At 45.1% G+C, this 27,341-nt stretch overlaps 2 protein-coding genes across 4 annotated transcripts; both read left to right on the top strand.

Moving 5' to 3' along the window:
• Positions 1-488: 488 nt before the first annotated feature.
• Positions 489-20,598, top strand: FBXO40 (F-box protein 40). 3 transcript variants are annotated; one of them, XR_010605769.1, is made up of 4 exons: positions 489-572; positions 8,687-10,585; positions 12,659-13,154; positions 20,540-20,598. XR_010605769.1 is itself a non-coding variant. In XM_065628339.1 (3 exons), the coding sequence occupies exons 1-3, from the start codon at positions 564-566 to the stop codon at positions 12,854-12,856; spliced, it is 2,106 nt and encodes a 701-aa protein (XP_065484411.1). In that variant the 5' UTR covers positions 489-563; the 3' UTR covers positions 12,857-14,355. The 3 variants fall into 3 exon arrangements, 1 of the variants encoding a protein (XP_065484411.1); XR_010605768.1 differs by lacking the exon at positions 20,540-20,598 and adding an exon at positions 14,101-14,355; XM_065628339.1 differs by lacking the exon at positions 20,540-20,598 and having other exon boundaries at positions 12,659-14,355.
• TAPBPL (TAP binding protein like) lies at positions 19,978-26,795 on the top strand. The gene is made up of 7 exons (XM_065628361.1): positions 19,978-20,230; positions 20,540-20,788; positions 22,077-22,352; positions 22,809-23,150; positions 23,336-23,656; positions 24,379-24,468; positions 24,708-26,795. The coding sequence occupies exons 1-7, from the start codon at positions 20,101-20,103 to the stop codon at positions 24,746-24,748; spliced, it is 1,449 nt and encodes a 482-aa protein (XP_065484433.1). The 5' UTR covers positions 19,978-20,100; the 3' UTR covers positions 24,749-26,795.
• The last annotated feature ends 546 nt before the right edge of the window (positions 26,796-27,341 follow it).

Here is a 27,341-nt window from a genome sequence, read left to right as displayed (position 1 = left end):
GGCAGGTCTGCCTGGCTGCTCAGCTCTGGGCCATTCCCCCTCTTTTTCTGCCCAGGCGGATTGGAAACCCACCATCGTTGTCTGCACCAGCTGCTGGAATTGGTGATGATGGGAGTGGAGAGCACGGTGACAATTCCAAAAGCAGGAACCACAAACTGGTGTGGTCACCAAGGAGAGTTAAGTTGTAAGGGGCAAACCTCCATCAGAGAGTGGCAGGGACCTGACATGGGGCTCTGGAAAAGGCTTGGATCTTTTCCTCTCATGCAGGGGGCACAGAGTATTATTGGTTCTGCCTCTCACATCTTTTCTGTGAAGTATCACTCCAGAAGTGACAGTGTTAACAAATACAGTGGAAGAGACGGCTCTGTAAGCTGAGCTACAAGGTCACATGCACGAGTTTTATTTTTAACATCCCAAAACTACTTGATGTTTCTGCCTGGGCTTGCTCCGTGTCCTCCCATTCTCTCTTCTTTCTTTGCTTGCAGTTCTCCCTTATCCACCTCACATCAACCCATCTGAGCACAACCAGAAGAGCAAGTGTTTGGTACACACACAGGGGCTCTATGATTAAGGTAAGGTTTTGTAAGTAGAGTTGGAGTCTTTATTGGTCAAACCTAATGCGATGGTTATTGTATTGAGCTATGAAAATCAAGAGGTCTTCAAAACAGCCTTAGTAACTAAGATAAATAAGAACAATCAGACATAAGATGTCTTAAATGACACCTTAAAACAGAGGCAGCTAGCTGGTAACTGTGAACACTTCTGTGACATGCTACTCTAAAACAAAACAAAACAACCTCCATAATATATTCAGTGGATTTACCAGAGTTTGTAGCACCGTATCTGGGGTTTTAAAAAACTAAGATGCTAATTCTAAGGTGACAGCTTCAGTAGCAGGACAGATGATAAATCAAAAATTCAATTTCTGTAATCACCAAGAAACTCTGAGAGAAGACAAGGATATACAGTAAGGGTCAGAGCAGAGGCAAGAGCAATGTTCTGGCAAAAATGCTGACTTAAAATCCAGTGAGTTTTGTAGATTCAGACTGCAAACTATGTTTGTAAGCCAGACTGTATAATAAGATGATAAGTAAGAATCACAAGTGTTAGAGGCACTACTGTACCCATTTAGAGTTGTGGCTGCTCAGCAATTTTTATTCAGGAATCTTTTCTCTTCTGTTTTCATGACTTAGACCTTGACCAATAGCTCTGAAATTCTCTATGTGGGGTATTTGCCTTGGGCTGGGTTTCTTTTGTTTTGCTTAAGACCATTCACTTGATTATCTCAAGAAGTTTTTGGAGAAGTATGTTAATGAGATTGTTACCTTGTTACCAAGGCATAAAATAGCACCTGACCTTAAAGGAATAAAAAAAACCCCAACACGTTTGGACCTTTCTTTTTTTTCCTCAAACTGCAACTAAACTGGAACCTATTATTTTGAAGCACTTGCTGACCTCAAACCAAAACCAAAGCCATTTCCCAGTTACCAATGCCAAGTGAGGGTTTGCCTGACTGTGTCTCTACCAAGGACATCACAGGGACCCCTCACAAGCAGGGGGAGCAGCGGGGGAGCATCAGGGCAGCCCCGTGCCACAGCCCCCCCCTTCTCCCTGTCCTGCCTGTCTCCCACACGACATCCCAACATGCCCAGCACAGGACCCTGCTGCTGGGCTGCTCTGCACCGTACTGCCAGCCCAGGGGGCCACTTCAGGTGAGCTCTCAGGTGAGCTCTCAGGTGAGCTATGGCTACATTGTGCCGGGTAGGGAGGAGCAAGAAATATTGGTGATGCAGGTCTCACAGGGGGGAGTGCAGTGTGGGGCTGCTGTCAGCAGTGCCCTGTGTTACCCACACCTTGCTGCTCTGTACTCTCCACTACTCCTCCCGTTACAGCACCAGTGCGTTTCACTGGACAGAAGTTGCCCAAGCAAGTTTCCATGCCTCTTTTCTGTATGCATGCAGCACAGATTTACCACCTGAGGGGGAGGCCTGATGTTGCAACAGATTCTCTTCAGCTCCACAGTCCTGCATGCCAGGTTTAGGGAGCTGAAGATAATCTGATGTGCTTCTGTGGGAACGCGTGCTCTGAAAGAAAAGCAAGGAACATGCCTGACTGATGCACTGTACTGTGGACCTACTTCATCCCTGTAATTTTAAAGCATTTTTTATTCAGTATAAAGCAATTCCATCCTGTTCAGTAACTCTGAACCAGTGGTTATTGCCATGAAATACCACAGGCTCAACCAGCTGATCCCCAGATAGAAAATACAGGGATGACAAAGCCAGAGCCAGAGCCTCATCCTTCCATCTTTGGCCTTATCTAACAGGTCAGTTGTCTCACAGAAACACTTTTCACTCTGCATGTCTTATACTGGGGACTTGAGGTTTACCAGAAGAGTTGTCCTGGGATCAAAGTGCCCCTGTAAAACCCATGTGGACTTGTTCAAGGCCTGAGCCTCAAGGACACTGTGTCTTGCACATGCTTGCTGGAAATTTATTAGTGTCATTGGTGAAGATTTCATCTCTATGTTTTATTCTCCCTTTCCACCTACCCTGGGCCATACCACATTCACTGCCTGATTCATTCAAAGCTCAGCTGGCAGCATGCATATGTGAGATCACTCTGAATGGCAATTGCAGAGCAGGTGTGCCATGAAGGACAGTGACCCACTACACCTAACGCCAAGGCGGTCGCTCAAGCTGTAGCTGTCCCTGCTGTGGGTGTCAAGATGCAGAGCTTGACTCAGAGATCACCGTGATTACAGGTGGTGGCATTCTTGGGCTTCCTTTTGATTTTGTATCCAAGGACAGGACTTGAGAAAAATTAGGGTCCGGAACACTACGTACAAATGTGGTATGGCATAGTTTCCAATGGCCTAATGTTTTCTTCCTCAGCTCCAAGAAATAAATGTATCTGTGTAGCAAAACAAGACCTGAGCCTGATTTCTTGCTAAGGATGTTAAGTACATAGTGACTGAAGAAGAGCGCTGCACAAAAAGAGAATAAAATCTCTAGTTTAAGGAGACTTAGATGCTCTCCTAGAAAATGTGATTCTACAGCTGGGTCTACCGGGGATTTTGTGCAGGAGGCAGGCAACTGCAAGAGAAACATCAGAACCTGAGCATTTCCATGCCTGGTGTGTATGTAGATCTATATTTATTTATATAAAATATTATATTTAATTATATTTATTTTTGTCTTTCTATACTTTAATTCTATATCTGCCACATAGAAGTAATAGTCTCTCTTAAATTCAAGTGCACATCTAGTACTGCAAAGATTAATTCATTATTGGTTGTAAACCCCCTCAGATACTAAGATAGTAAGTATATTGAAAAACCCCATAAGGAAATTGATAACTCTGTTTTCACCTCAGGTTTTAAGTATGACATAGTGGGTAACAAAGATTAAAAGAAATAGAGAATATGTCCTATCTGCCCAATACACTTCACCAAAAATATTCACATTCCTTGAAAGTATTTTTCTGTTGTAATGTTATAAATAACTTTAGCATTCCTGGCTCCAGCATTTGAATGCAAACTTTCCTGAGCTTCTTAAAGAGCTGTTTATCACATTGTAAATCTTAACGAGATTGTCTTATGTTCATTTGCAATCTCATCTCAGAGGCACTCTTTAAGGTAATTTTCTGGAATTTCTCGTGGCCCTTTTTGATGATTCTTTAAAATGGGAGGCATCCTTTGATTCTGTGAGAAGAGCTTAGATGTGACATAACCTTGGTATGTCATATGATCCGTCACATATAGCAAATACCAAATAAGAAAACAATTGTATTGGTTTCGCTCATTGAGTGCTACTGGATTAAATGTATTTACTGAAAATATATTTTAACTGGTTTATAAACTGAAAGTTATTCTCACTGAACAGATCTGCTCCAGACATAGACATATCTGCAGTTAAAATAGCAGCTGTATATTTTTAAACCTTACTTGATTTGCAGTCATGACAGTCTAAAAATAAAGATTTACCAAAGTGGACAGACTGTGGACTGTAATTTGCATCCTTTTTTTCCACAGTAGCTTGGACATGATTCAAGTTAGCATTTCTGTTTTGTTTTTTTTTTTCTAATCCAGCTCTTAGGAAATTTTGCAAGTTGCAGGGAAACAAGAAGTGTAGAGGTTTAGAGAAATGTTTCATTGCCTGACATACCTGTGTGTCACCTGCCTCTGGATCTTATGTATCAAACTTACTGAGGCCAGAATTTGTGAACTTTCTGCTCAGGGTTTTGAGAGTTATCGTTTGAGTACTGACAATAATACCACCAACTAAGCCACAGAGCTAACTAGATCATCAGTTAAAATACAGAGTTCCGTCTTACTGGCATATCAGAATAGAAGCAGCATTCAAATCCTGTTAAATATCAGAAAAGCCTTTTCTCCTGTCTTCCTGTCCTCCAGCTTCACAGATTTGATAATGAGAAGAAATGTAGAAATCATTTGTCTGGCAGAACAGGATATACAAGTCAGAGATGAGGTAAACTCAACTAGAAATGGCTGATCTGAATAAGGATTGAGACTTATTCTGAATCTGAATGCTCTTATATGGTCACTTTTGATAAACAAAGCACGTGTTTTCTTTCTCTACATGTGATTCACATGGGGTTCATTTCAGCATACAACAGTGTGAAAGCAAGCTCCTCTCCAGAAACTTTGCAGTCAGCCTTTCCTGTGATTTTGGAGAACTATAAGGCCGATGCCTCAGATGTATTTTGATTTATCAGTTATGTCTCTCCGAGAGTTGGTTTTGCAGTGGAAAGTATTGTTCACACATTCATGTTTTTATTGCAGTGTAATGTGCCCAGCCTTCCACTGACCTTATGCAAGTCATAGCTGGGACTATTTTTAGAGATTGTATTTGCAGCAAAATGCTACAAGAATGAGAGCAGCAAGGATGCTGCCAATGTGAAATAAATCCATCTGTATCTCCTGCTTCTCTGAGCTGCATAGAATTAGATGTAACTAAACAGCCTAAAGCAGGACAGATGCCTCCCTAAATCACATGTATTTATGGGCTAGATGTGGCGGGGGCTACCCTGGCCAGCACTCTGGTGTCACCTCTGTGCAGAAGCCAGTGCTTCCCAAGACAAAGCAAGGAATGTTATAATGGATAGTCAAAAAATATCATTTTTCTGCATTGCTGTCTCAAGCGCTTCCCATGCAAACAAAGGTGAAGGTACTTGAGCCTTTGGAGTGTTTGTCCCTAGGTAAAGGGACCACAGAGGACTTGTTTTCCTTTACTCTGCAGGACCAAGGAGGAATGGGATTCACTAAGAGATGTAAACAAGTATTGGTCAGTGCTGGAAGTTGCAATGGATGGAACGAAGTTGTTTTGAGCAATTAATGCACATCGAATTCAAACACAACTGTGTGGTCTTTGGTGACTGCAGGAACTCGCATGCATTGCCTTTCCCACGCATCTTTCCTTCTCCTGCATTGTTCATGGCTTCCATTGCCTCGATGTGAAAGATGAGAATTTTAAACAGTTCCTTCAAGAAATAGAGGGGAAGCAGCTTCACATAGCATCTCTTCCCCTTGAGCCTGAGCCTACTTCCTCTCCAGCACTGCTCTCCTCAGGGCTAGTTCACTTAAGCCTGAGGTTGCAGAAGCACTCACATCCAGGCAAATGACAATTCTGTATTTTCTTTAATCTTAGGAAAAAAACCCAAACTCTAAATTATTTTACTACTAATGTATATTTCTACCAAGGGCCAAATGAGAGTCTGCTGGGCCTATGGTAGTTCTTACTGCACAGAAGGTGTGGTGGGAAGACTCGTCAAAATTATTTTTCTAATTTTCACCAGAAAAAGCACACCCTGGGTCCTATTTGGAAACAGAACTACAGTTCCTCCTTATCATTAGCTTTTTCCCTTTCACAAAGATTCATGGTAGACTGAACCAAGCTGGAATGCAGCCTCTGTAGCAAGGAGCACAAAGTCAGAAGTCTGGACTTTTCTACTTGCAGCAGCTCTTCTTTGGACCAAGTTACTGATACCAGCTGAAGTACCTCCAAAGAAGTAGCTCCAAGTAGTGACTGAGCAGCCTCTAGTTCTCTAATCCAACAACTGTGTATGAGGGGAAAGGACTACAGGAGGTCCTATGTGTTACTCCTAAACAGCATCTTTTACGGACATTGTTGAAGATGACTGCTGGGCTGGGTGGACCACTGATCTGGCCCAGAATGTCATTTCTTGTCATCTCATGTTCTTAGAGTTTTTTCAACAGAGGGCATGCCTCATGCTAATCACCATCTCCATTTACTTACTGTTGGACTCTGTGCTTCTGTTTTCCCGTGTTTAGGGAGAAGTAACAGCTATTGCCAGGAATTATTGCAAGGGTAGAGATATTATGAGCAAGGGGACCTGAGAACTTTTGGAAGTAGGCCTCATAGTGCATTATTTTTACTAACTAAACTGATTTAATTGACTTACTGGGAAAGAACAGAAAGCGCAGTAATGAAAGCAAAGCTGATCAGCGGTTTGTTCTAACACAAAGTTAGTAATCTTGTAATGACAACTTTTTATATAAGGATCTTCATACATCATGTACTTGTACTTCTGTTTTTTGTCGTTGGACCTCAGGAAAATTGTATGTCCTTTTTATATCAAAGGTTTTTAAGGGGAAAAGAGGAAATTTTTTTTTAAAACCAAATTAATATGGAAGTGTGAGAACTGTAATGCAATCTTCCTTAAGAAAACATTTAGCCTGTTTATAAAATAAAGCTAGTTTAAATTTCTGAAACATTTGTTTTGTCAGCCTCTACTAGTTCTTTTAATCCAGTCTGTTGGTTGCAAAATGTTAAATACATGGAGCTGCCTTGTGCCAGCTGAATTTGTGAAACAGAGACTAGTATTGCTTATTACTTGTCACCTGAGACCTCTTTCCCTATTTTCTGGCCTCTTGTGGTGTCACTAATACCTTCATAAACTGAATCTAAAATATTATCAACTCAGGATCACCTATTCAGTTCCAGGTAGAGTTTGACACTCACTTGTCGGAAGTGCATAGGGTGAACTGAAAAAGTAGAGCAGTGATGACCAGTTTTTGTAGGATCATGCTCTAAAATAGATCCCAAAGGACCAAAAATTGATTCTTTCTCAAAGAGGGACCCTGTAAAAGACCTGTTCAGACCTGACTTCTCCCCTGCTCCACCACAGGAAGGGAAAAGCTCTGTTGAGGTTAGACTTTTGTCACTCGCCTTCTGCCCTAACTGCATATGGTAGTGCCGAGCTGAGGATGAGATAAACCACAGAACCATAAAATAGTTTCGGTTGGAAGGGACCTTCAAAGCTCATCCTGTCCAACGCCCCTGCAATAAGCAGGGACATTTTCAACTAGATCAGGTTGCTCAGAGCCCCGTCCAGCCTGGCCTGGAATGTCTCCAGGGATCTGGATCTACCACCTCTCTGGGCAACCTGGGCCAGTGTTTCACCACCCTCATTGTAAAAAATGTCTTCCTCATGTGTAGCCTGAATCTTCCTTCCTTTAGTTTAAAACCATTACCCCTTGTCCTGTTGTAACAGGTCCTTCTAAAAAGTTTGTCCTCATCTTTCTTAGAGGCCCCTTTTAAGTACGGAAAGGCCACAATAAGGTCTCCCCGGAGCCTTCTCTTCTCCAGGCTGAGCGACCCCAACTCTGTCAGCCTGTCCTCACAGGAGAGCTGTTCCAGCCTTCTGATCATCTTGGTGTCCTCCTCTGGCCCCTCTCCAACAGGGGCTTTCCTGGACAGAGGGCTCCAGAGCTGGACGCAGTACTCCAGGTGGGCTCTCATACCTGCCCTTTTCCTCACCTTCCTATCTACTCAGTATTCACTGGTGACAGCAAGGGGAAGAAAGGCAGTTTGCAAAAAAAAAAAAGTTAAAGAAAATGGATTTATCTGGGTGAGTACAACCTTGCAACAAGCTCCCACTACAGTCTGGAGCTTCTCTCCAAAATGCAGTCTGAGGCATCACTTATTCCAGGTTTTGACACCTGAAAGTGCATGTAGCAAATAAACCTGCCTGAAGGAAGTCCCCTGTGGTTTCTGTTCTACAACATACAGGCATCAGTTGGGAGTGTAAAGGTAAATCAGGAAAGCAGAGTAAAGGAGGTCAGGCAAATTAGCCTTTACCCAGGCTGGTTTCCATGCTGGGAACAGGGATCATGATGATAATCCTCACTCTCAGCCTTGCTGGTGTAGAGCAAATAGAGGTTCATTTGCACAACATTCGTGTCTTTATGGGGGGCTGACAAGACATGCAGGCCAAAAGACTAGCTAATTTTTTCCAGAGCAGAGAAAGAAACGTCATCTTTCCTATTCAAACAGCATTGAGGAAGTGGGAAGTTCCCTCACTGTGCCTCAGACTGTCTTGATTTCAGCAGCTTGGTATAGATAGACCCAGTGCAAATACTGGGACAGAAAGCAGCTTGCTCCCAAACCCTGCCTGCCTCTCCTGGGCTAACGAGCAAGGACTTTATCTATATCCATGCTGCTATCAGACCACGCTGTACCAGAGGGATCAGGGCTGATTCGTGACTGTATAGAGCTGGCAATCATTTGCCCACAGCCTTATTCCCTCTAGGAATGCATGTGAGCACCTAATGCATAGAAACCAAGCATGCGCATGGAAGGTCTGTACACATTCTTTCTCCTTCGGGCAATAACTCTTGTCTTCTTGTCTTTGCTACACGCAGCACCAAGCTCAGAAAGCTCCCCCTGGGCAGCACAGGCACTGTGAGAGATGTTTCAACCGGCAGTGCCGTGCACCAATTGAGCTCTCCATCTCCTGCATGGTGATCAGCTGCCGCTCTCACTGTGGGGCCACCTTCCACATGTGCAAGGAGGAGGAACACCAATTGCTCTGTCCCCTAGAGCAGGTCCCCTGCCTCAACTCAGCCTATGGCTGCCCTTTTTCCATGGCCCGTTTTAAGCTGGCGAAGCACCTCCAGGTCTGTCCAGCCAGTGTTGTCTGCTGCTCGATGGAGTGGAATCGCTGGCCAAATGTGGATTCAGACACAACCCTTCACAAGAACATTATGAAGGAGACCTTGAATGAAGAGTGCCTGGACACAGCCTTGGCACTCAGAGACCAGAAGATACTTTTCAGGACTTTGAAAATAGCCAACTTGTTTCCAGAGTGGAGGAAAAAGGATGAAGTGGAAGAGCTAACAGATGAAGCCATTGATGGGGAAGAAGGTGCTGTGGGAGGAGTAGCCTGTGGTTCCCAAGCGAGTGACAACCAGTTGTCTGAGCTCAGCCAACATGAACGTGAACTGTTGGCAAAGGACAAAGAGAGTATGGATCTGGGGAGTTACAAAACATGGGAGAACATTTTCAGCAAAGAGCTCCTGGCTTGCAAGGTAACAGGATCAGCAGACAGCACAGGACAAAAGACAGAGGAAGCTTCCAAGAAAACAGCGTCAGCCCCTCATGCTACCAGCTCCACAGAGAAGGCAAAGAAAGTACCTGACAGTGCAGAAGAGGCAAAGGACCCAAAGCCTGAACAAGTAACACCAAATACAGAAATGACAGGACTGGCTCCTTGGCAAGAAGGTGTCCTGGAGAGGCTGAAGAAGGAAGTTGGTGTAGGTGATTACAACATGTATCTGGTACATCATGGGGGAATGCTCATCCGCTTTGGCCAGCTAGCTGCTTGCACTCCCAAAGAAAAAGACTTCGTCTATGGGAACTTGGAAGCTCAGGAGGTGAAAACTGTCTACACCTTCAAAGTGCCAGTTAGTTACTGTGGCAAAAGAGCACGACTAGGAGATGCACTGGGCCACAAGATGCCAACTTCAGACAAGTCAGTGGATACCTCAGAACTGGGAATAAACATAGAAGACCTGCCTAAGACAAATATAGTTAAAGCCACACTGCTGTGTGCACTGGAAAAAGAACTGAAAGGCCATGAGATCTCTGAAGCAAGGGGTATCGATGGACTCTTTGTGGATTTCGCAACACAGACATACAACTTTCCTCTGGAGCCCTTCTCCTCCAATGCTGTTCTAGCAGATATTCTGGATGAAAAAAGCCCACCAGAACTCCATGTGGAGCTCTACACTGAATGTGTAACCAGAAGACACAACAAAAGCAGTTCAGCTTTCACATTCACTTGCAGCCATTTCTTCAGGAGGGATGAGTTCCCGTCCCACTTCAAGAACGTGCACACTGATATCCAGTCATGTCTGGATGGATGGTTCCAGCATCGCTGCCCACTGGCCTACCTGGGATGTACTTTTGTTCAAAATCACTTCCGCCCTGATGGACTTAAGGCCAAGGTTATATACAGCAAGACTCTCAATACATTTGCTATTAGGCCAGAAGTAGACACCCTCCTTGCTGAATCAGAGAAGTGCATTTCCACAGTGGCTAATCGAAGCAGAAATAAGGACTCACTAAGCAGCCTCCCAGTGGAAGTGCTCAAGTACATTGCGGGGTTCTTGGACAGCTTCAGTTTATCTCAGCTATCACAAGTGTCAGTGCTAATGAGGGACATCTGTGCCACTCTTCTTCAAGAGAGGGGAATGGTCCTGCTCGTCTGGGAGAAAAAAAGGTATTCCCATGGCGGTACATCATGGAGAGCTCGCAAAAAGGCAAGTGACTGTGACACTGGGGAAAAAGAGAGCCGTGGGCTCTCTCCAGATAATACACAAGCATAGCAAGGGATGCTGCATGGAACCATGCAGATATGGGGAAGGTTTGTGAGGTTGTGAATTTGCACCACAATTATCAAGGGTCAGGACTATAAAATGCAGTACATCTAGCAAAGGCAGGAAGGTGTAAATGGCCATCTCTTGACTAGCTGCAACTCCTCACCCAAGTTTGTCTTGGGTAACCTGTTTGCATGTGCACTGTATTTAGGCACTGGGAACCAAGAATTACTGATATTTAAAGGTTACACGTGGGGTTTTGAAGAACTTGAGGTTCATACTTTTTTTTTCTTTACAAGCTGATCTAGGATATGTCAAAACTAAAACATGCTTCAGAATGCCAAAAGGCTAAAGAACAAGGAGATGTGGCTGTGAAAGGAGTTCAGGTATTCACATCAACTCCCAAGGGCTTTCATGATTAGTAGTTCACAGGATTGCCATAAGTGTCTGATTCCTTGGGTTGTGAGCAGCTGAGAGAGCAGCATGGGGATAGGAAGTCTTCTTCTGCAAAGCTGGTCTCCTACTGTTTGGGCTGGAAGATTATCATGTCCCTTGTTGGCTCTTCAAGTAGTCTCAGCGAAATATGTAAACACAGCTCCTTTTAAGTCCTAGCTGAACAATAGTTATGACAGGGGCTTTTTTATAGCTGATAGCCTTGCAGCTACTCTAGCATAAAACTGGTTGAAAGAATGGCATGAGAGACTGCAGCTTGACCAAGCAGACAAGACAGAGATCTAGGAACAAGTAATTTAGATCCGAGGAAGACTCCCAGAAGTGATCTAAGGACGTGGCTTTCAAGCAGATCCCTGAAGATCTCCGCCTATTGATTCTTATCAAAGGGAAGCTTAGCAGTTTATGACTCTTTTTTAAGAGAAAGTACTCTTTATTAAGAGCAAAAAAATGAGGTATTCAAAATCTGTGTAGCAAAGTTTGGTACGAGTTGAATTAGCTCAATCCGAAACAGGAATTAGCCATTTACTGGAGGATGTGTCTTCCTTCAGTAAAAGGAAGAAATTCTGGCTGAGCAATCGAACAGCAATTAACTTCAGTTACTGTAATGCAATTTCACACCAGCAGCCATGAATTTAAGCACTGTCTAACCCCTCTCATGTTAACTTTCTGTACTGACCACACAGGAATTTTGTTCCCAGTGCATAGACTCTTCTTGAAAACATTCTGTTTTTAATTAGTCTGAATTACTTGATTACTATGTATAATAGCTGTGGTTACTTAGGACTAGGACAGGGTCAGGTAATCTTAAGCGTAGCACACCCACATACTGTCTTTCTTCTGCAGGAAGAAACATTTTTAGGGTGAAGAAAGCTACTATGACTTTTAAAATTGATTTTATTTGATGTACAGTCTTATCATGACATGCTAGTGTATCACTAAATACTTTGTATCACTGCAAACAAAATCGTACTATTTTGACTGCACATTTCTGTTTTTTACAAGCTTGTATCTCCTCTAGGAATAACCCTAGCCTTAGATTTCCCAGGTTTGTTCTGGAGTGGAGTGAATAATACTAGTGTTGTGATGTTCATCATGTTGAAGTTACTGATAGATGCTTTAGAAGGCCTTTATGAAGTTAGGTTTCTCTGAGATACATTTCACACAAGCATGCTGTAGTCATTCTGCTTTATAAATATCTTGGATGCACCTACAAACATCTCAGATCACACCATACATGTGATGGAGTTTTCTGTAGAGGCGCGGTGGTCAAGTGTCCTGGATTCGCCCACACCCCACACTGGATTGTCACCAAAAACTGTAGAAGGAGACTTTGTCATTAAAAATAGCAGGTGGTGACTAAAGCAGCAAAACCAGGGAGTACAAGGTACGTAACAAGAGACCACATTATTTCTTGTTATGCAAGCCCTGTACAATCAGATGTTCACTGACCTGTGCAAGTAATGCACACCTACTATAAGCACATGTCGATTTTTTAAATCCTGTTCTATTTTTACCAATATTCCTATTTTCTCTCCCCAATTTCTCTCCCCTTTCCCACATTAGATCTGGCAGTTCAGCAGCCTCTTCTCTAGAGTTAACAAGTGGCAGCACAATGACATCACGTGCATGTCAGAGCACCTGAAGAACTGTCCCTTCTACCAAGTGGAGCACAAGACGGACCCCGTGCTGCTGACAGGCATGTGTGAATCTCGAGAGCAAACTCAAAAGACTTTGGTTTCTACTTTCAAGCGCAGACTCTGAACAACCTGCTTCCCCTCTGCCATGCTCCTCTCAGGGCCCTTTAAAACAAGATTTGGGAATTTGGCTGTAAAGATTCTTGCTTTCAACTCTCCTTTGGACATACAAAACAGGCTTCTCCCTAGCTGTGGTTGGAACATCCTGCATTTTTTTTTTCTACAGTAATTTACTTGTTCAAACTTCATCCACTGCTCACTGATACCACATGCTTTCTGGTTATGTTTCTCTTCCTTGCTTAATACAGCATCCTGGAGCAAGCAATAAGGATCTTGATTGAAAAGGCATCTTTGCAACCTTGAAGGTAGGCTGCCGTTCCTGTGCTGTGTCCGTGAGAGAAGGAAGGGCAGTAAATGTACCCAGCTTGACTAGGTCTGAAACACCTTCATTTTGGCTGGTAAACCAAGTTCTGGGAGTATGAGCAGATGCCTTCCTGCCCAGCAGACCTAGGGATCACTACCCTGTTCTGAGATGTGAGCAAAAGAAAAGGATCCCCCAAAGTCAAGTGCACTAATTAGGACTTGGGAATGCACAGCACAGCCACAGACCATCCTTTAGGGCCTCGATTCAGGCAAGCATGCCTAGTTAGTACAGCATTTGAGTACAAGCATAAAGGTGAGCTCACGGAGATATTCGAACCAAACCAAAGCAAACAAACTCGCTCTTTGTTACAAATAACCAAGTAGCAAACAGTTGCAGGGGCTCAATTGACTTTCTCTGCTTTTTGGTTAATAACATTATTTGTATTATTTAAAAATCCATTAAAGCCATCAAAGAATATATGAATTCATTTTTCGGATGCCTTACCTACTCAGTTTTGCAATCGTAAATTTCAAATTATAATTGTAAGCAACTGTAAACAATATGTAAAAGAAATATTTTTTTCTGTAAAAGAAAAAGCATTCAGCAACCCGTTCAGTAATGGTATGGATAATGTTTGTTGGGCTACAATATAAAGACTTATTTTTACAGAGCAGAAAAGTAATTAGGATTTGGTTCATTTTTTTAAATAAATACATTAATTTTAAAACAGAATGTGCTTGTTGAAGAAACAGATGAGAGAAAATGGGCATGTCACCAACAGCATCTGTCTTATTACACTATTTAAACCCATTTCAGAGGTGCTAGTTAGCAATGCCATAGTTGTGGTGGTGGGTGGGGTTCTTCCGAAATGGCTGTAAACTGATTTGACAGCTTACAGCTGCTGTGCAGCTACAGCAGTGCCAACTCACACCCCTTTCTTTTTTAAGCCCGTAGCCAGAAGTGTGAGCTCAGGACATGAGGTCTGGCTTTCATTTCACCACCCCGGGCAGGAGGACCTCACTGGGAACTGGGACATCTGCTGGCCTGGACCACTACTCTCCTTGCTTGGGCTAGCCAGGTGAAAACTGGCCCAAGTGGACGGACACATGCTGCACTTGCCACCCCTGGTCTCAGTGCAGATCTAGGATGAGGCAGGCTACACAAGAAGGAGCCCTCTCTTATCAATAAAGGTTGCTGATGAACCTGAGCTGAGCGCTTGGTAATCAAAGGCATCAATTGCGTGGTGACCAAAATCGTGCTGTGTGCAGTTCATCCTTGTCTACATTTGCGGTTTAAGTGGTCCCTGTGAGATTTTTAACCATATAAGGATCTTTTTCTTCTCCAGACATATGCCCCCAGGAGCTACTGTCTGAGTTGTGGCAACACTGGAGTGGTCCCAGGAGCAGGAGTACCAGCAGTTACTTTTTTTTATGCTATTTTGTTCTCTGTCCCTAGAGATCCTTTCAGGGTAGTCTCATAATGCTTTTACAGATGAGAATAAACTTGTCTGTGAAGGTATCCTGTGAAAAACACAAGAAGTAGCATCCCAGTTTTATGCAGAGGAAACTGAAGCAAATGAACACAGGGAACCTAAGCTGGGCCACGAGTAGTTAAAGCTGGGTGCTCTGATCCTTCATGCTGTGGCTTGAGCCACTGCACAAAACCAAACTGGCCAGCCTTTAACGTTGCTCACAAAACTGGCCTGTCCTCAAAACATCCCCTATGAAATAGGTTCCCAAATATTGTCACTCTGTTTTATGCAAGGAAGTTAAGAGAGGTGAGAACATAGAGTCAGACTTCCTAGGCCGGCTTCCACCTCAGGGCCTCATCCTTCACTTATCATGTATCTGACTGAAAGATGCTGAGCTGCAGCATGATGCATAGCTGCAGACCACAGCAGCTGCAAATGCATGTCCAAAAATCATGTACCAGTATCTATGCTGGGTACTTAAAATAGAGGCACTCAAAATTTTAGACAATTTGGGGAGGAAAAAAAAAGCCCCATATATAATAGGGTCTCAGCGTAAGTCAGTGTTGAAGGCTGTTATAAGAGACCATTAAAAAGTTAGTTCAGTCTGTGGACCATCTCTCACTTGATCAGCCACTTAGCTCCTGTAAATTGATGTGGCTGACCTTAAGTTGTTGTTTATGTCAGGTATGAATCAGGCTCATTTTTCCTTTAGTGCCAGTGTCACTGGCAGTGCTGCTATTCTGCTTCTGGCCTCCTTCTGTCGATGCCAGTGGACTGCATTCTTGTATCTCCCTGCTCCTGGAGACTGCATGGTTTCAGTGCCCTATTTATTTTGGTGAGCACAATACCAGTTTAGTTAAAAGGCAAGAGGCATTGGTTTGGGTTCAGCAAGCTTTTAGGCTCCTAGTTTAAGCTTGTAACTTGACTGATGGAAAGCTAAGATAAGTAAGGAAACTTTCCCGTTAGAAAGTTTGGCTTCTGAACAGGACTTAGGAGCCAGAACTGTTCCTGAATTTCAGCTTGAGGGATTTGACTAGAAGAAACAGGGCATTTGGTGTTTCTCAAAACAGGTCTTTTGCTGTGGCAGTGTCTGAACTAGAAAAAAAGGACCCAAGTCCAGCAGAGTGCTGAGGCTGCTGTTGGTCGAGATCACACACTCCAGACCTCCATGGCTTTGATCCCATTCGTGCAGCCCACATGCCTTGTGAAGGGCAAGAGCAACACTCCACGCACTCCAGGCTGATGTGTTTTGCACTTACTGAAAGAACGGGAACAGAAATTATGGCATCGTGGAAATCAGAGAGGTCAGGCTGAGGACAAGAGAGCACAAAGATGCACAAAAGGAAAGGTAGTGGGTGTGGACAGAGGAGACCTGCTTGATTGTAGTCATCATGAGGAGAGACAAGTGGGGAAAGGAAAAGGGACACATGATTGATGGGGCAGTGGGATGTGGAAGAGGTGATGCAGCTGTAAATGTTTCAGGAGGAAATGGTTCGATTCAACAGACACTAGCACAGGAGTGATGTTTAGGAGAACAGAGACATAAGGAGAAAGGGGAGTTTATTTTACTTGGTTTCTATGGACAAAGGAAGATATTTGGATGAGCCTGGAGAACTCAGTGAAATGTAAAGTCTGTTTTGAATTGTAATTTATATAGTGGACCTCACTCTGTGGCACAGCCTTGGTTCTGGGTTAGAGTATTCAGCCAGTGGATTGTTGAAACATGAGCTGAGAGCCCACAGTAAAATCACAGAGACACTGATTTTTGTGTTCCTGTACACTCATCATTTGCTGCCAACAAGAGACATTCTGGATACATGTTTCTCCTTGAGGAAGGAGCTGGAAATTCCAAACCAGTGTTATAACAGTAACATGGGGCAGATGATATTGAGGGGTGAAAAGGTAGGTCACCTACTGACATGTATCGTAAGTCTGGGTTGGAGGAAGAAATTACTTGCTGGGCCTCCAACTCCAAAAACCAAGTGAGCACAGATAAGGTGAAGTTTATCTGAGTAGTGTTTGTTGTTTTGCAAAACTCTGTAACTCTTTGTTGCTTTCTTAAGAATAAAAATTATTACGGATTTTTAAAATCCAGCAAAATCCAAAGTCTTAGCTTGTTTTCTTAGTTTCATCACATTAACGTTTACTTTGCTTTCAAATTGGATGTGGTAGTTCCTGTACCCTCATATTTATTACACTCTTTTTCTCTGCTCCACTCTTCATTATAATTTTCCAGGTTGAAAATTATTACTTGTATTTATTTTTTATATTTATTTAGTTTTAACAAATATTTTTATTTTTTACTTCATCCTCTCTGCATAGCCACTTTCTCCTTCCTGGTTCAGTTATTTACTTATACGAAAGACTTTATCTTCTTTTAAAAATACATTTTCCGGATTGACATTACATTTTATCTACAAACATTTGAAGAAGAGTTTTCTTTGCCAATGTCTCTTCTTACTCTCGACCTTGTGGCTGTTCATCCAGGTAGCTACAGAGAGATTTTTGCTTCTTTACTTGGGTTGCAAGTTCTACAGACACTGTGCATCTCTCTCAGAAATTCTGGGCATCTTTCACATCTAGTTTCCTTACCACTACAGTCCACAATAAAGAGTCTTCTTAATTCCTCGGGTTTAAACTTACTTTGAAACAAAACCTGCATGTACAGTACAGGCCTATTCTTATTTAGCTTCCCACCTAATTTATATATAAGGAAATTATGATCACACACTCCAAATTTATTTTTATGACCCCCTGCTCTATGACTTAATTTCTATTTACAACTAATTAATCTTTTGTAGGTTCAGTGATGGTTTTATGAAGGAATTTGTCATCTGTCATATACATGGCAGCATATTCTTACCAGGATTTCTCTCTTTTAATATTAGCTCTCTCCCTACATACCCAGTTATGAACTTGAGTGGTTCACAGCTGACTCTGAGCTGCACAAGAGAAAAGCCTCTTCTAACTTTCTGAGTTTCATCTAAAAAACCTATAACATCATTCATGTGATGCTAATGCACTATTTTTATCTGCCTTTCTATCAGTCCTGAACAGCAGAATGTTTTAATAGCAGGGATGACTGTTCCTCTACCATATTTCTGTTACTTTCATGATAGCTAGTTTACACCCCAAATGAGTTGCTCATATTTATTTCCTACCAATATCTGGAAGGTAGTTACAAAGACAATGGATCTAAAGTCTTCTCAATAGTAGCAGGTGATATAACAAGGGGCAATGGCAACAAGCTGAAGCTTGGCAGGTTCAGGCTGAACTTCTGGAGTTATTTTTTTACCAGAAAGGTAATGCAGCACTATAACAGGTACCCAGAAAGGTGGCAGTATCTCCACCCTTGGAGGGTTTCCAGACTTGGTTGGACAAAACCATGGTGACCTGATTGAGCCAGAGGTTGGTTCAGAGAGCTCTGGACATCTCCTCCCACAATGACTTCTCTGATTCCCTGTAGTACACAGGCAACTGCTTCCCTGGCCTCACCCACTTCCTTTAGCTGCACTACCTGTATTGTTTGCTGCAGCTTCTCTCATCACAATTAGTATATTCTTTCCCTTTGTGTCTAGGCCTCTGCCCATCGATACCTCCTTATCTGTCATCACGTATTTATTTAACTGGTTTTCATCTCCCTGTGTAGGAAAACAGATACACAGGCCTCTCCCAGCAGTTGCAGCATCACTGAATGGCTCTCTTGAACATGATACTTACATGGTAAAATTATATTTACTAACTGCCCTAATAAGTTGAATATTTTTTTACCAGAGCTGTTCCTTTTATCCAGGCTGATCCAGCGTGCAATGGATTGCAGCCCTGGAGAATGGAAGGGAGTTCCAGCTTTAGCAGACACCTGGAGGGATTTGATTATGAAGAATACTCAAAGTGGCTTGCTACTCTGCAAAACAAAGTCTGCCACAACCGCAACATGATCTAGTTGAAGATGTCCCTGTTCACTGAAGGAGGGTTGGACTAGATGACCTTTGAAGGTCCCTTCCAAACCCAAACTATTCTATGATTCCTTCCAAACTATTCTATGATTCTATAGTGATTCTATGATTCTATGCTGTGTTGGAGCCCCTCCACAGACAGTAACTCATAACTCATTTCACAGCCACAGCATAGGCTGCAGACCTCCCCCAGCTCCTCTGCATAAACAGTTAATGGGCAAAGCTGCTGAAATGCAGTTTTGGCTCCACTGGAGCAAGTATAAAAAATATCAAAGAAAGGAGCCTTGCCTGAGCAAGCGGGTGAAAGAGCTGCACAGACAATTGTGCTCTGCATCATTGGTCATAGGAATACGTGGGTGCCTTCTAAGAGCACAGATAATGCCATATAATAACATGTAGGGCCAGGGGAGTGGAGATGAGTGCACCTCAGATTGAAGGGGGATGCAGGGACTCACAGAGTGTGGTGGTAGGTGTGTGATATGACCTCAGTGAGGCAGTGGGAAAGCTACTCAGAGCAGGTGGCCACATCTGACAGCTCGGGGCTCCTAAGCATAACTTCGGCAGGAAGAGTTACTATTCCTTGTGAGGCTTTTCCAAGAAGGACTGCAGTGGTGAGTGAGGATGCAATTCGGATGCATCAAGAACCTGTATCCGGCCAGCACACGGTGCTTCTTGCACTGGATATCAGGAAGTTCTACTGGAAGAGCTGGGCCTGAGGGTTATGGTGGCTTCCTGCAAGTGTGCATACATGATCATAGCAGGCCACAGCAAGGGTAAGTTGTGGTACTGCAGGGCTGGCAAGGCTGTGAAGAGACGAATAGAGGAGCAGAGAAGCAGCCATTTTGTGTGCGTCTGAAAGACGAGGAAAAAGGCAGTAGTTAAAATACTATCAGAGCTCACGCGTTTCCTCTCTCATGGCTTGATTTTTTTCCCGGCATGTTTTATCCCACGGAGTCGGGGCTGACTTGGCAGCTGGTGGTGGCAGCACATGCTGCTGGGCTTGGGGGGCTTGGCCACGCTGCTGCAGAGCAAAACTGGCTCCTGTGCAGTTAAAGAAGGATCTGCCGGGGAGGGGAAAAAGCTTCAACCTCCAAGTCTCTCACGAAGATAAAGTGGTCTGAAGAGCAAGCGAACAGAGATGTGACTGCTTTCAGAGGCTGCGGAGCGGGGCTGGAGGAGATGAGTTTGCACGCAGAAGCGCAGTGGGAAAGGCTGATATAATATTGACCTTTAAGAGGACCTGGCAGAAGCAGCTCAGCCGCAGGTTTGGGGATGTCCCTTGATCCCAGCTGATCGCGCCCCGCTTCCCCGCTGCCTCACATCTCCTATGTGTGGCAAAGCAAGAGTTAACGCTTTAAAGGTCGAGGTTGTTTTTTTTTTTTTTTTTTTTTCTTCCCCTTGTGCTTTGCTAGAGCGAAAGCGAAACGAAGCGCAGCGCGGCAGCCGGGCGCCCGCGTTCCCTTCCGCCGGGGTTCCAGGGCTTGGAGGAGGCCGGGGAGGCCGCGGCGCTGAGGGGCAGGATGGCCGGGGGGCTGCGGCTGCTGCGCGGGGCCCTGGGTGTCCGGGGGGCCCCGCATCTCGGCGGGGCCCTGGCGCTGTGCGGGGTCCTGCCGCTGCTGCTCCGCGGGGCCGCGCCGGCCCTGGCGGCGGGTGAGCGGCGGGGTGGGGGGCGGGCCGGGGCGGCGGCCGGGGCTCGTCCTGCGGGCACCCCCCGCCCCACCTCACCCCTTCATCGGCGCGGTGCAAACGCGGGTCTTCCTGAAGCTCACTGCTGTTGCCAGGGGAGGGTGGTGCAGGGCCAGAGGGGGCGGCTGCCAGCAGCGCTGGGAGGACAACCCCAAAGTGGCAGCCAGCCCCCAGCCTCCCCATTATTTATCCCCTATCCCAGGAAAGCCCACACGCTCTTCTGTGTTTGCAGCGGGGTTCGTGCATTCAGCCCGTTCTTTTCTCTCCCTGAAGGGCCAGCGCAAGCTCCCACACCAGCGCCTCCATTTCGCAGGGTGGATATCGCCCTGAGCTGCTCCTACCTGGGGGAAGATGCGGGGGGCTCGCTGCGTGCCTCCGGCGGCTCGTCCTCCAAGCATCCTGCCACCCTCGTGCTGAGGGGTGTCAGCGTCAGAGATGACGGGAACTTGGATGATGTGACGGAGTACAAAGCCCCACAGAAAAAACCGGACTCCTATTCTCCCGTTGTCTTTGAAGCCTCAGGTGAGTGGGAGAACTGGGGTGGGAGACCTGCCGCTGGCGTTTTGGCTGCTTTCCTATACTGGGCTTCTACAAGATTTTTCTTTGAGTTTAGACAATTTTTGAATGGCCACTAGAGTTACATGCATGATTGCCTGAATTCAGCAATTTGGACTTTAAGAAAGGAAGTTTGTGGAAGATATTAGAAAACCCTGTTGAGGTACCTCCTTCCTACTAGGGCTATCCTAGATTGCCTATCTCTTGGGAAATACGTTGTCAAAACCAACTGAGGAATTATTCCACTATACAGTATTACTGCACTCATAAAAAGTGTTCACATCTTTAGCCATGAGGATATTTTTTGCTAGCAGGAATCATGGTGGTAAGTGGACATGAAGCAGAGCTGTCCTGCTCTGAAGGCTGGCTCTGTGTGACTTGGCTCTCCTTACTTCACTCATGGGTGCAGACCTGCAGTCCAGCCTCTGTTCCGCTTGCTATGCATGTAGCTTTATAAACAGAGTCAAGCAAAGGTGTGAGCCTGTACTTCGCTGTGGTCTTGTTTGCTGCCTACAGTGCTTATCTGCGAGCATGTGCTTCACTACAAGCTTATTTGAGGCTCAGAGAATTTTTCAGCAAGGAAGCTGAGGGTCCGGCAGGATCCATTGTCATGGGCCCATGCTGTCCTTCAGGTGGTGTGGATGGGCTGGGTGTGGGTGAGTTCAAGCACACGACAGCCAGGCTACTGTTAGGCATTGCAGACACAGAGTTAATTTCCATGGAAGGCATGTGTAATAGGTCACTAGGATGCTTGTGCCTCTGCTTAAGCCCATGCTATGATCAAAGGCACAGATACAGTGTGTCTCTACGTCCAGCCACTCCTGCCTTCCTGACACCCTTTCTTTCCTTACCTGGGACGCTTCAGTATCCCCTTTGTTTCAGTATTAAGGCCTAAAAAGGATAAACATTGCAGGTCTTTACCGGATATATCACATACACTGCTTGCTTTCTTGAGCTAGCTAGAGGGAATCTGTTGTGTTTATTCTGCTATCCTAACAGCTTCATTTGCCCGGAGAGAACTCTGTGCAATCTGGCAGGATAAAATACAACCAACAGACTGAGGGATATAAGACAGTCACAACAAACCTCTCAAATTCTTTGCAGGCCTTCATCTGTTAAGCCTAGCCTGGTATTTCTGGCCTCTGACTGACCCCAACAGTGCATGTTGCCCCTTCAAAATAATGTGTCTCATCAGCCTGCACTTTCTTTCCCCTTTTGGATTCAGACAGCTAAAGCTCTTCCTCTGTCCTCACAGCCCAGTCAATATCCATCCCACATGCAGAGTCCTTGCTGCACACTGACTGTGATGGGGAGGAGGTGAACTGCGAGATCTCTCCATACAGCCCCCAGCAGGCTGGCGAGGGGCCCTGCCAAACCTCCTGGTTCATCGCAACCCTGCGGCTCTCCAGCGGGATCAGTATCGCCCTCGTGCTCAGAGGACCACACTGCAGCAGCCAGGAGGAGCACCGTGCAACACTGCACCCAAAGCTGAGGATTCCTATGAGCGAGGAGGGGACATTGCTGACCACAGGTGACCAGGTCGCCCAGGGTGCCCCCACAGCACTGAGGGACATGATGGGAGGGGGAGCCTGCCTCCCCAAGAGTCTCATGCCCTCCCTCTTACGAGAACCTGAGGGCTGCTTGGAGTAGGTGCTTAGGGAAAGAGGGGTTGTACAGATTGCCCCCCACCCTGCCTCCTGTCAGGGTTTTTCCCGTGCCCCAGCCCCTGAGGATGACAAGCACCTTCAAGTCCGTGATGTGCACTTGGTGTCCGCCTGTCTCCCTGCCCTGCTAACCCCACCAGAGTGTCTTCCTCCAGCTCTTCAGTCCACATGGCCCCTGGGGCATTACATAGGGTGCCTGTGCCTCCTCCTCCTCTGGGTGGGGAGCTCACTGCCAGCCCTTCCACCAGCCCTTCCCACCCAAGTGTGCCTTCTTAAACCACATCTGTTAACTCTCTGCTTGCCTGTGACCTTTCTGTTTCTAGTTGAGTTTCAGTCGTCGTCACGCAACACTTCCCTGCGCACGCATCTTGGCAGCTCCGTCACCCTCGACTGCCACTTTGCCTTGGCTCCCAGCTCCACATTGTCCTCCCTGGAGTGGAGGAGGCAGCACCGAGGAAGCGGCCGGAGACTTTTCTGGTATGAACTGGGGAGCATAGGCTCAGCAGCACCGTCAAAAGTCCATGTGGATGTGGCAGAGCTGCTGGGAAGTGGAGACGCATCACTTAGCCTGCAAGAAGTGAGCGTGGGAGATGAAGGGACATACATCTGTTTGGTGTCCACCCCACTGCACAAGGCCCAGCACAACATCCATCTTCAAGTGGCCGGTGAGGAAGGCAAATGCCTTGGGGCAACAGGAGTCCCTTGTCCCCAAGCACTGAAGCTTTGCCATGCACCTTTAACACATTGCTCCCAACACTCATCATTGCAGGCAGCTTGTCTTCTGCCCCTTGTGCATGGGGACTTTTGTACTCTGCTAACAGTAAGACAGTTGCCTGTTTATCTCCTCCAGAGCCTCCAAGAGTTCATTTGATTCCAGAAGTGGTGTCATTTGAGAGAGGTGTGACTACTACTCTGACCTGCAACATTGCTGGCTATTACCCTTTGGACGTCTCGGTGAGCTGGACTAAGAAGACTCCTAAGAAAGCAAAAATCCCTCTCTCAAATGCACGTTTCTCCAGCCACCGGCAAAGCCGTGATGGCACCTACAGCATCACCTCCTACCTCAGCATCAGCTCAGCCACAGCACAGGCACCAGCCACCTACAGCTGCCATGTTTCACACCTGGCCCTGGAAAAGCCCATCTCTGTGAGTGCCCATCTTAAGGCACCAGGTAAGTGTCAGAGCAGAGGAGCAAGTTCTTCATCCTGCCTGGACTTCCTCCCACCTCATGCACCTACCGCAGAGATCAAAATCTCCGAGACACACCACACCTGCCTGTTTCTCCCTGCTTTCCTTCTGGTGTCCTCTCATACTCATCCTCTCTATCCTGCTCTTCCCTTTCCCTTTCCCTTCCTCAGCTTTTATTTCACTCCCTGAACCTTTTGGGGAGGAAGTATCTCATTTCATTCAGGGGAAAAGAGATTTTATGACCAAAAGTGAAGCAACAGACCAAAAGGTTTTAGCATGTGGGCTGTACTCTGCTGGACTGGCACAAGAAAACAGCCATGCTCAGAGAGTTAGATGCTGAGCTGGACTTGATGTTCAACTGGAAACTGATGCTGCTCAGGAACTATAGCAAAAAATCCTTCCCTCCATTGGAGCTTGGGGTTCTCACTCTCTCTGCTGATGGGAGATTGCTCCTGTGTCTCCTCCTGACCCATCAGGGAAAAGCAAGCAATACTGCGGTTTAACAAATTACAACACATCAGTCCAGCCAGTATAACTGGCCCTGGGTCTGTGTGGCTTTAGCTTCGGTGTTGTGTCACATATGTGTACCTGACAAGAGCTTGTGCACAGTCAGTTGCTGGGGGACTTCATTTACCTTGGACAAGTCACTGGCTGTTCAGCTGCTCCAGTGAACCTCAGATCACTGATCCTCCTCTTCCTCTGCAGAGCAAACGGGATCAGAAGGACTGCTGGGGAGTTTCATTGCTACCATCATTTTCATCGTTGTCCTCTTCATTGTGCTCGGGAGAAGAGCAGGTAGGAGTTTAAAATGCTGAGCCACTTGCCTCGTGGGCAAGAGGCAGCAAGGAGCATCTCCCTCTCCCCTGCACCCCTGCTCAGGAGAGGTGGGGGTCAGGATATCCCAGGATCCTGGAGGGAGAGGTGGGGAGCAGATGAGCTGGAGAGTCATTTCTGGTGGAAGGCAGCATGAGGCGATGCTTTGCACCGTTTTGGTCTTCCTGCATCTTCTATTTTTTTCTTCCTTTCCTTTTCAGCTAAACCAGAGTCTGAGCAACTTCCAAAGGCTTCAGAATAGAGGAAACCCTTATGTCACTCACCTGCAGTCCTTTGTCTCCCATCCCTTGACAAATCCTGCTCTGGAGAGCCAACCCTGTCCAAATATTAACAGAGCTATTGGTCAGTATGGGAGGGGTAGGGCTGCCCTTGGTGGAGAAGGTGAGTGACTGATCAGAGGTGGACTCACAGAAAAACATGTCTTCATCTTGGGAGGGCAACATCCATCACCTCAGCTATTTGCTGGGATGCTGAATTACAGGTGATGCACATACCTTTTTAGAAATGCCTCTTCTCCGGTTTCAGGGAAAATTAAATTGTATACAGATGAGTATTTGTATGACTGTGTATATGTATGTGTGTTTACAGATATATGTACGTGTACATGTTGTAAATAGGTATGCAACATTTACACATGTACGTAGATATATATCTGTAGCTGTATATGGATACATTTGGTTAATGCCTATGAGGCAGGTGTTTAAGATATCTATGTGTGTATATATGTGTTTTACCTGTGAAGTTGGGCAAATATGTAGGCAAAATTGGAACTTCAAAATGGTAAATCCTCAAACAAAGGAAGTTATGGGTTGAACTGATCACAAATCAAACAAGCAGAAAAATATGACTCTCCAGGAGAAAGTTACAATAACATTTTTAATAGAAATTTCACTGCTAGAAGTTTATAAGATGGAGAAAATCTGTGGTTCTGTAGTTGCAAAAAACACAGGCATGATTAAATGTTTTTCCTGCCTAACAAGGTATTTGAAAGTAACACGTAGAAATTTTGTATATAACCAACGAGGGGAAAAAAAGCAGAAGGAAGGTGTGGATGGAAAGGAGGTATATGGCATACAATAAAAGTGAGAATTTATGAAGCATATAAGATGATAAGGAGTGTTCAAAATAATCTGGATAAACTGGATTGCTGCAAGTGCTAATGACACTTGGAAGGTATTTTTTCAAAATATGTTGAAAACCAATAAATTCTAGCAATGGCCTAGGCTCTTACTGCGTAGATATAGGTCAAACAGTTGACAGAGAATACTTTTCATGGAGGCTTTTCGATACAGAGAAGATGGTTGGTTGTAAATGAAAAGAAACAGTATTGTGTATTCATACTACATGAGGATGGTAAACAACTTTCTAATCTATTTGTGAACTAAGGAAGGTATTAACAGCATCTGTTAAGTGTATATTTTTGGATCAGTAGCCAAGAAAACTTACATCTCAGAATCATAAAAGATTTGGCTGAGGAGACACCTGGCCTGGCGGAGTTAGGTATTTAAAAATTCTGGCATATTAGAGAAATCCCAAGATCTTGGAAGAGTGTGTTGTGCATGTGTTCACAGAGAGAAAGCGAGATGATACCAATGACTGTTAGATGGTTGTGTAGTAATAATAATAGGTATGAGAGTGTGAAGTTAATACAAATCAGCTAACAAAGGCTTCAACAATGCAATTAACATCAATAATGTAGTATGTTTAAAAAAAAAAGTGATAAACAAACTTGATGTCATTCTTTGATGAAATAATACATTTGGTTGATAAAAACACTGGTACAGATTTGACAAACCAATACATTTGTAAATTCTGAACAAAAAATAATAGTGCATATGTACATCAGAATTTGCATTATAGTGTTTAATTACGAGCTAACAGACAAATGGCAAAAATTCATTGTCCAAAACAGAAACATCAATCACTGCTGAAAGTGTGTGCCTCTCTGCAAGAACCGTGCTGCTTAATATTTGCATCAGGAGATACAACTGTAAAAACTATTTTTGATAAAATTTCCAAATGGCAAGGTCAGTAGCTAAAGTGGAAGGAGTCTTCCAGATCAACATAAGTCACCCGGCCAGCTGAACATACTCAAACAAGATAAGATGCTCAGTAATGTCAGTGGAGTCTCCTCAGGCACTGGACCGCCACGCTGTGCCAATGCTGTTAACCCATGAGTCCCTATCAGTTGCCTGACCTGTGAGTGATTACAGACAGAATGTAACTGCTGGCGGAAGCAGTTTTTGCTTGTATCAATTCCTCTTCGTTTTTGATGCATCACCAATAAACGAGTGTTTTTAGTTCCAAGGGTTGTCCTCTCTGTCTGTGCACCTCCCCACGCCGCTCTGTGGGGTCCAGCCCACTGTGTGGCTCCATGGCCAGTGAGCAGGGGGGCTGAGCCCCACACAGAGGGGGAAACCACCTGGACTCGGGAAGGGTGGCTCCAAGGGACCCTGGGTGTCAGTACCGGCCTCCTCACTCCCACAGGCTACTCCTCTGGAGCAGGATTCACAGAAGCTTTTCATAGTGCCTGCTGTATTCAAAGACACCGCCAGATAATTGGTGGGTGTGTGATAGCGGCTCCTGTGCAGCCAGGGAGGATGGACAAGCTGCCGAGTGCAGGAACGTCATTGGCGACCACTGGAGAAGTCACTGTCACCTGTGACTGCCAACACCGAGTTGGAAGCCCAGCAAAGCCTGAAGCTGAAACACCCATCAGCAGTGCAGGAGCCCACATGGGTTTTTAACATGTTGAAAGCTTGGAGGTGGTCCAGAGCAAAATGACAGGACCAATTAGGAAGGCCAGAAAGCACCTTACAGGGAGCACTTTGATA

This window comes from Caloenas nicobarica, chromosome 1 (genome assembly GCF_036013445.1).
Source record: "Caloenas nicobarica isolate bCalNic1 chromosome 1, bCalNic1.hap1, whole genome shotgun sequence".
In the NCBI taxonomy this organism is placed as follows: domain Eukaryota; kingdom Metazoa; phylum Chordata; class Aves; order Columbiformes; family Columbidae; genus Caloenas; species Caloenas nicobarica.
This window is presented reverse-complemented; position numbering and strand designations above follow the sequence as displayed.

Excerpts from the sequence above, each read along its gene's own strand:
- FBXO40 (XM_065628339.1), top strand. Across the intron at positions 10,586-12,658 it reads CATGGAGAGCTCGCAAAAAG|ATCTGGCAGTTCAGCAGCCT; the intron begins GCAAGTGACTGT and ends TTCCCACATTAG.
- TAPBPL (XM_065628361.1), top strand. The coding sequence starts at position 20,101 with ATGGCCGGGGGGCTGCGGCTGCTGCGCGGGGCCCTGGGTGTCCGGGGG. Across the intron at positions 20,789-22,076 it reads CGTTGTCTTTGAAGCCTCAG|CCCAGTCAATATCCATCCCA; the intron begins GTGAGTGGGAGA and ends CTGTCCTCACAG. Across the intron at positions 23,657-24,378 it reads TGCCCATCTTAAGGCACCAG|AGCAAACGGGATCAGAAGGA; the intron begins GTAAGTGTCAGA and ends CTTCCTCTGCAG.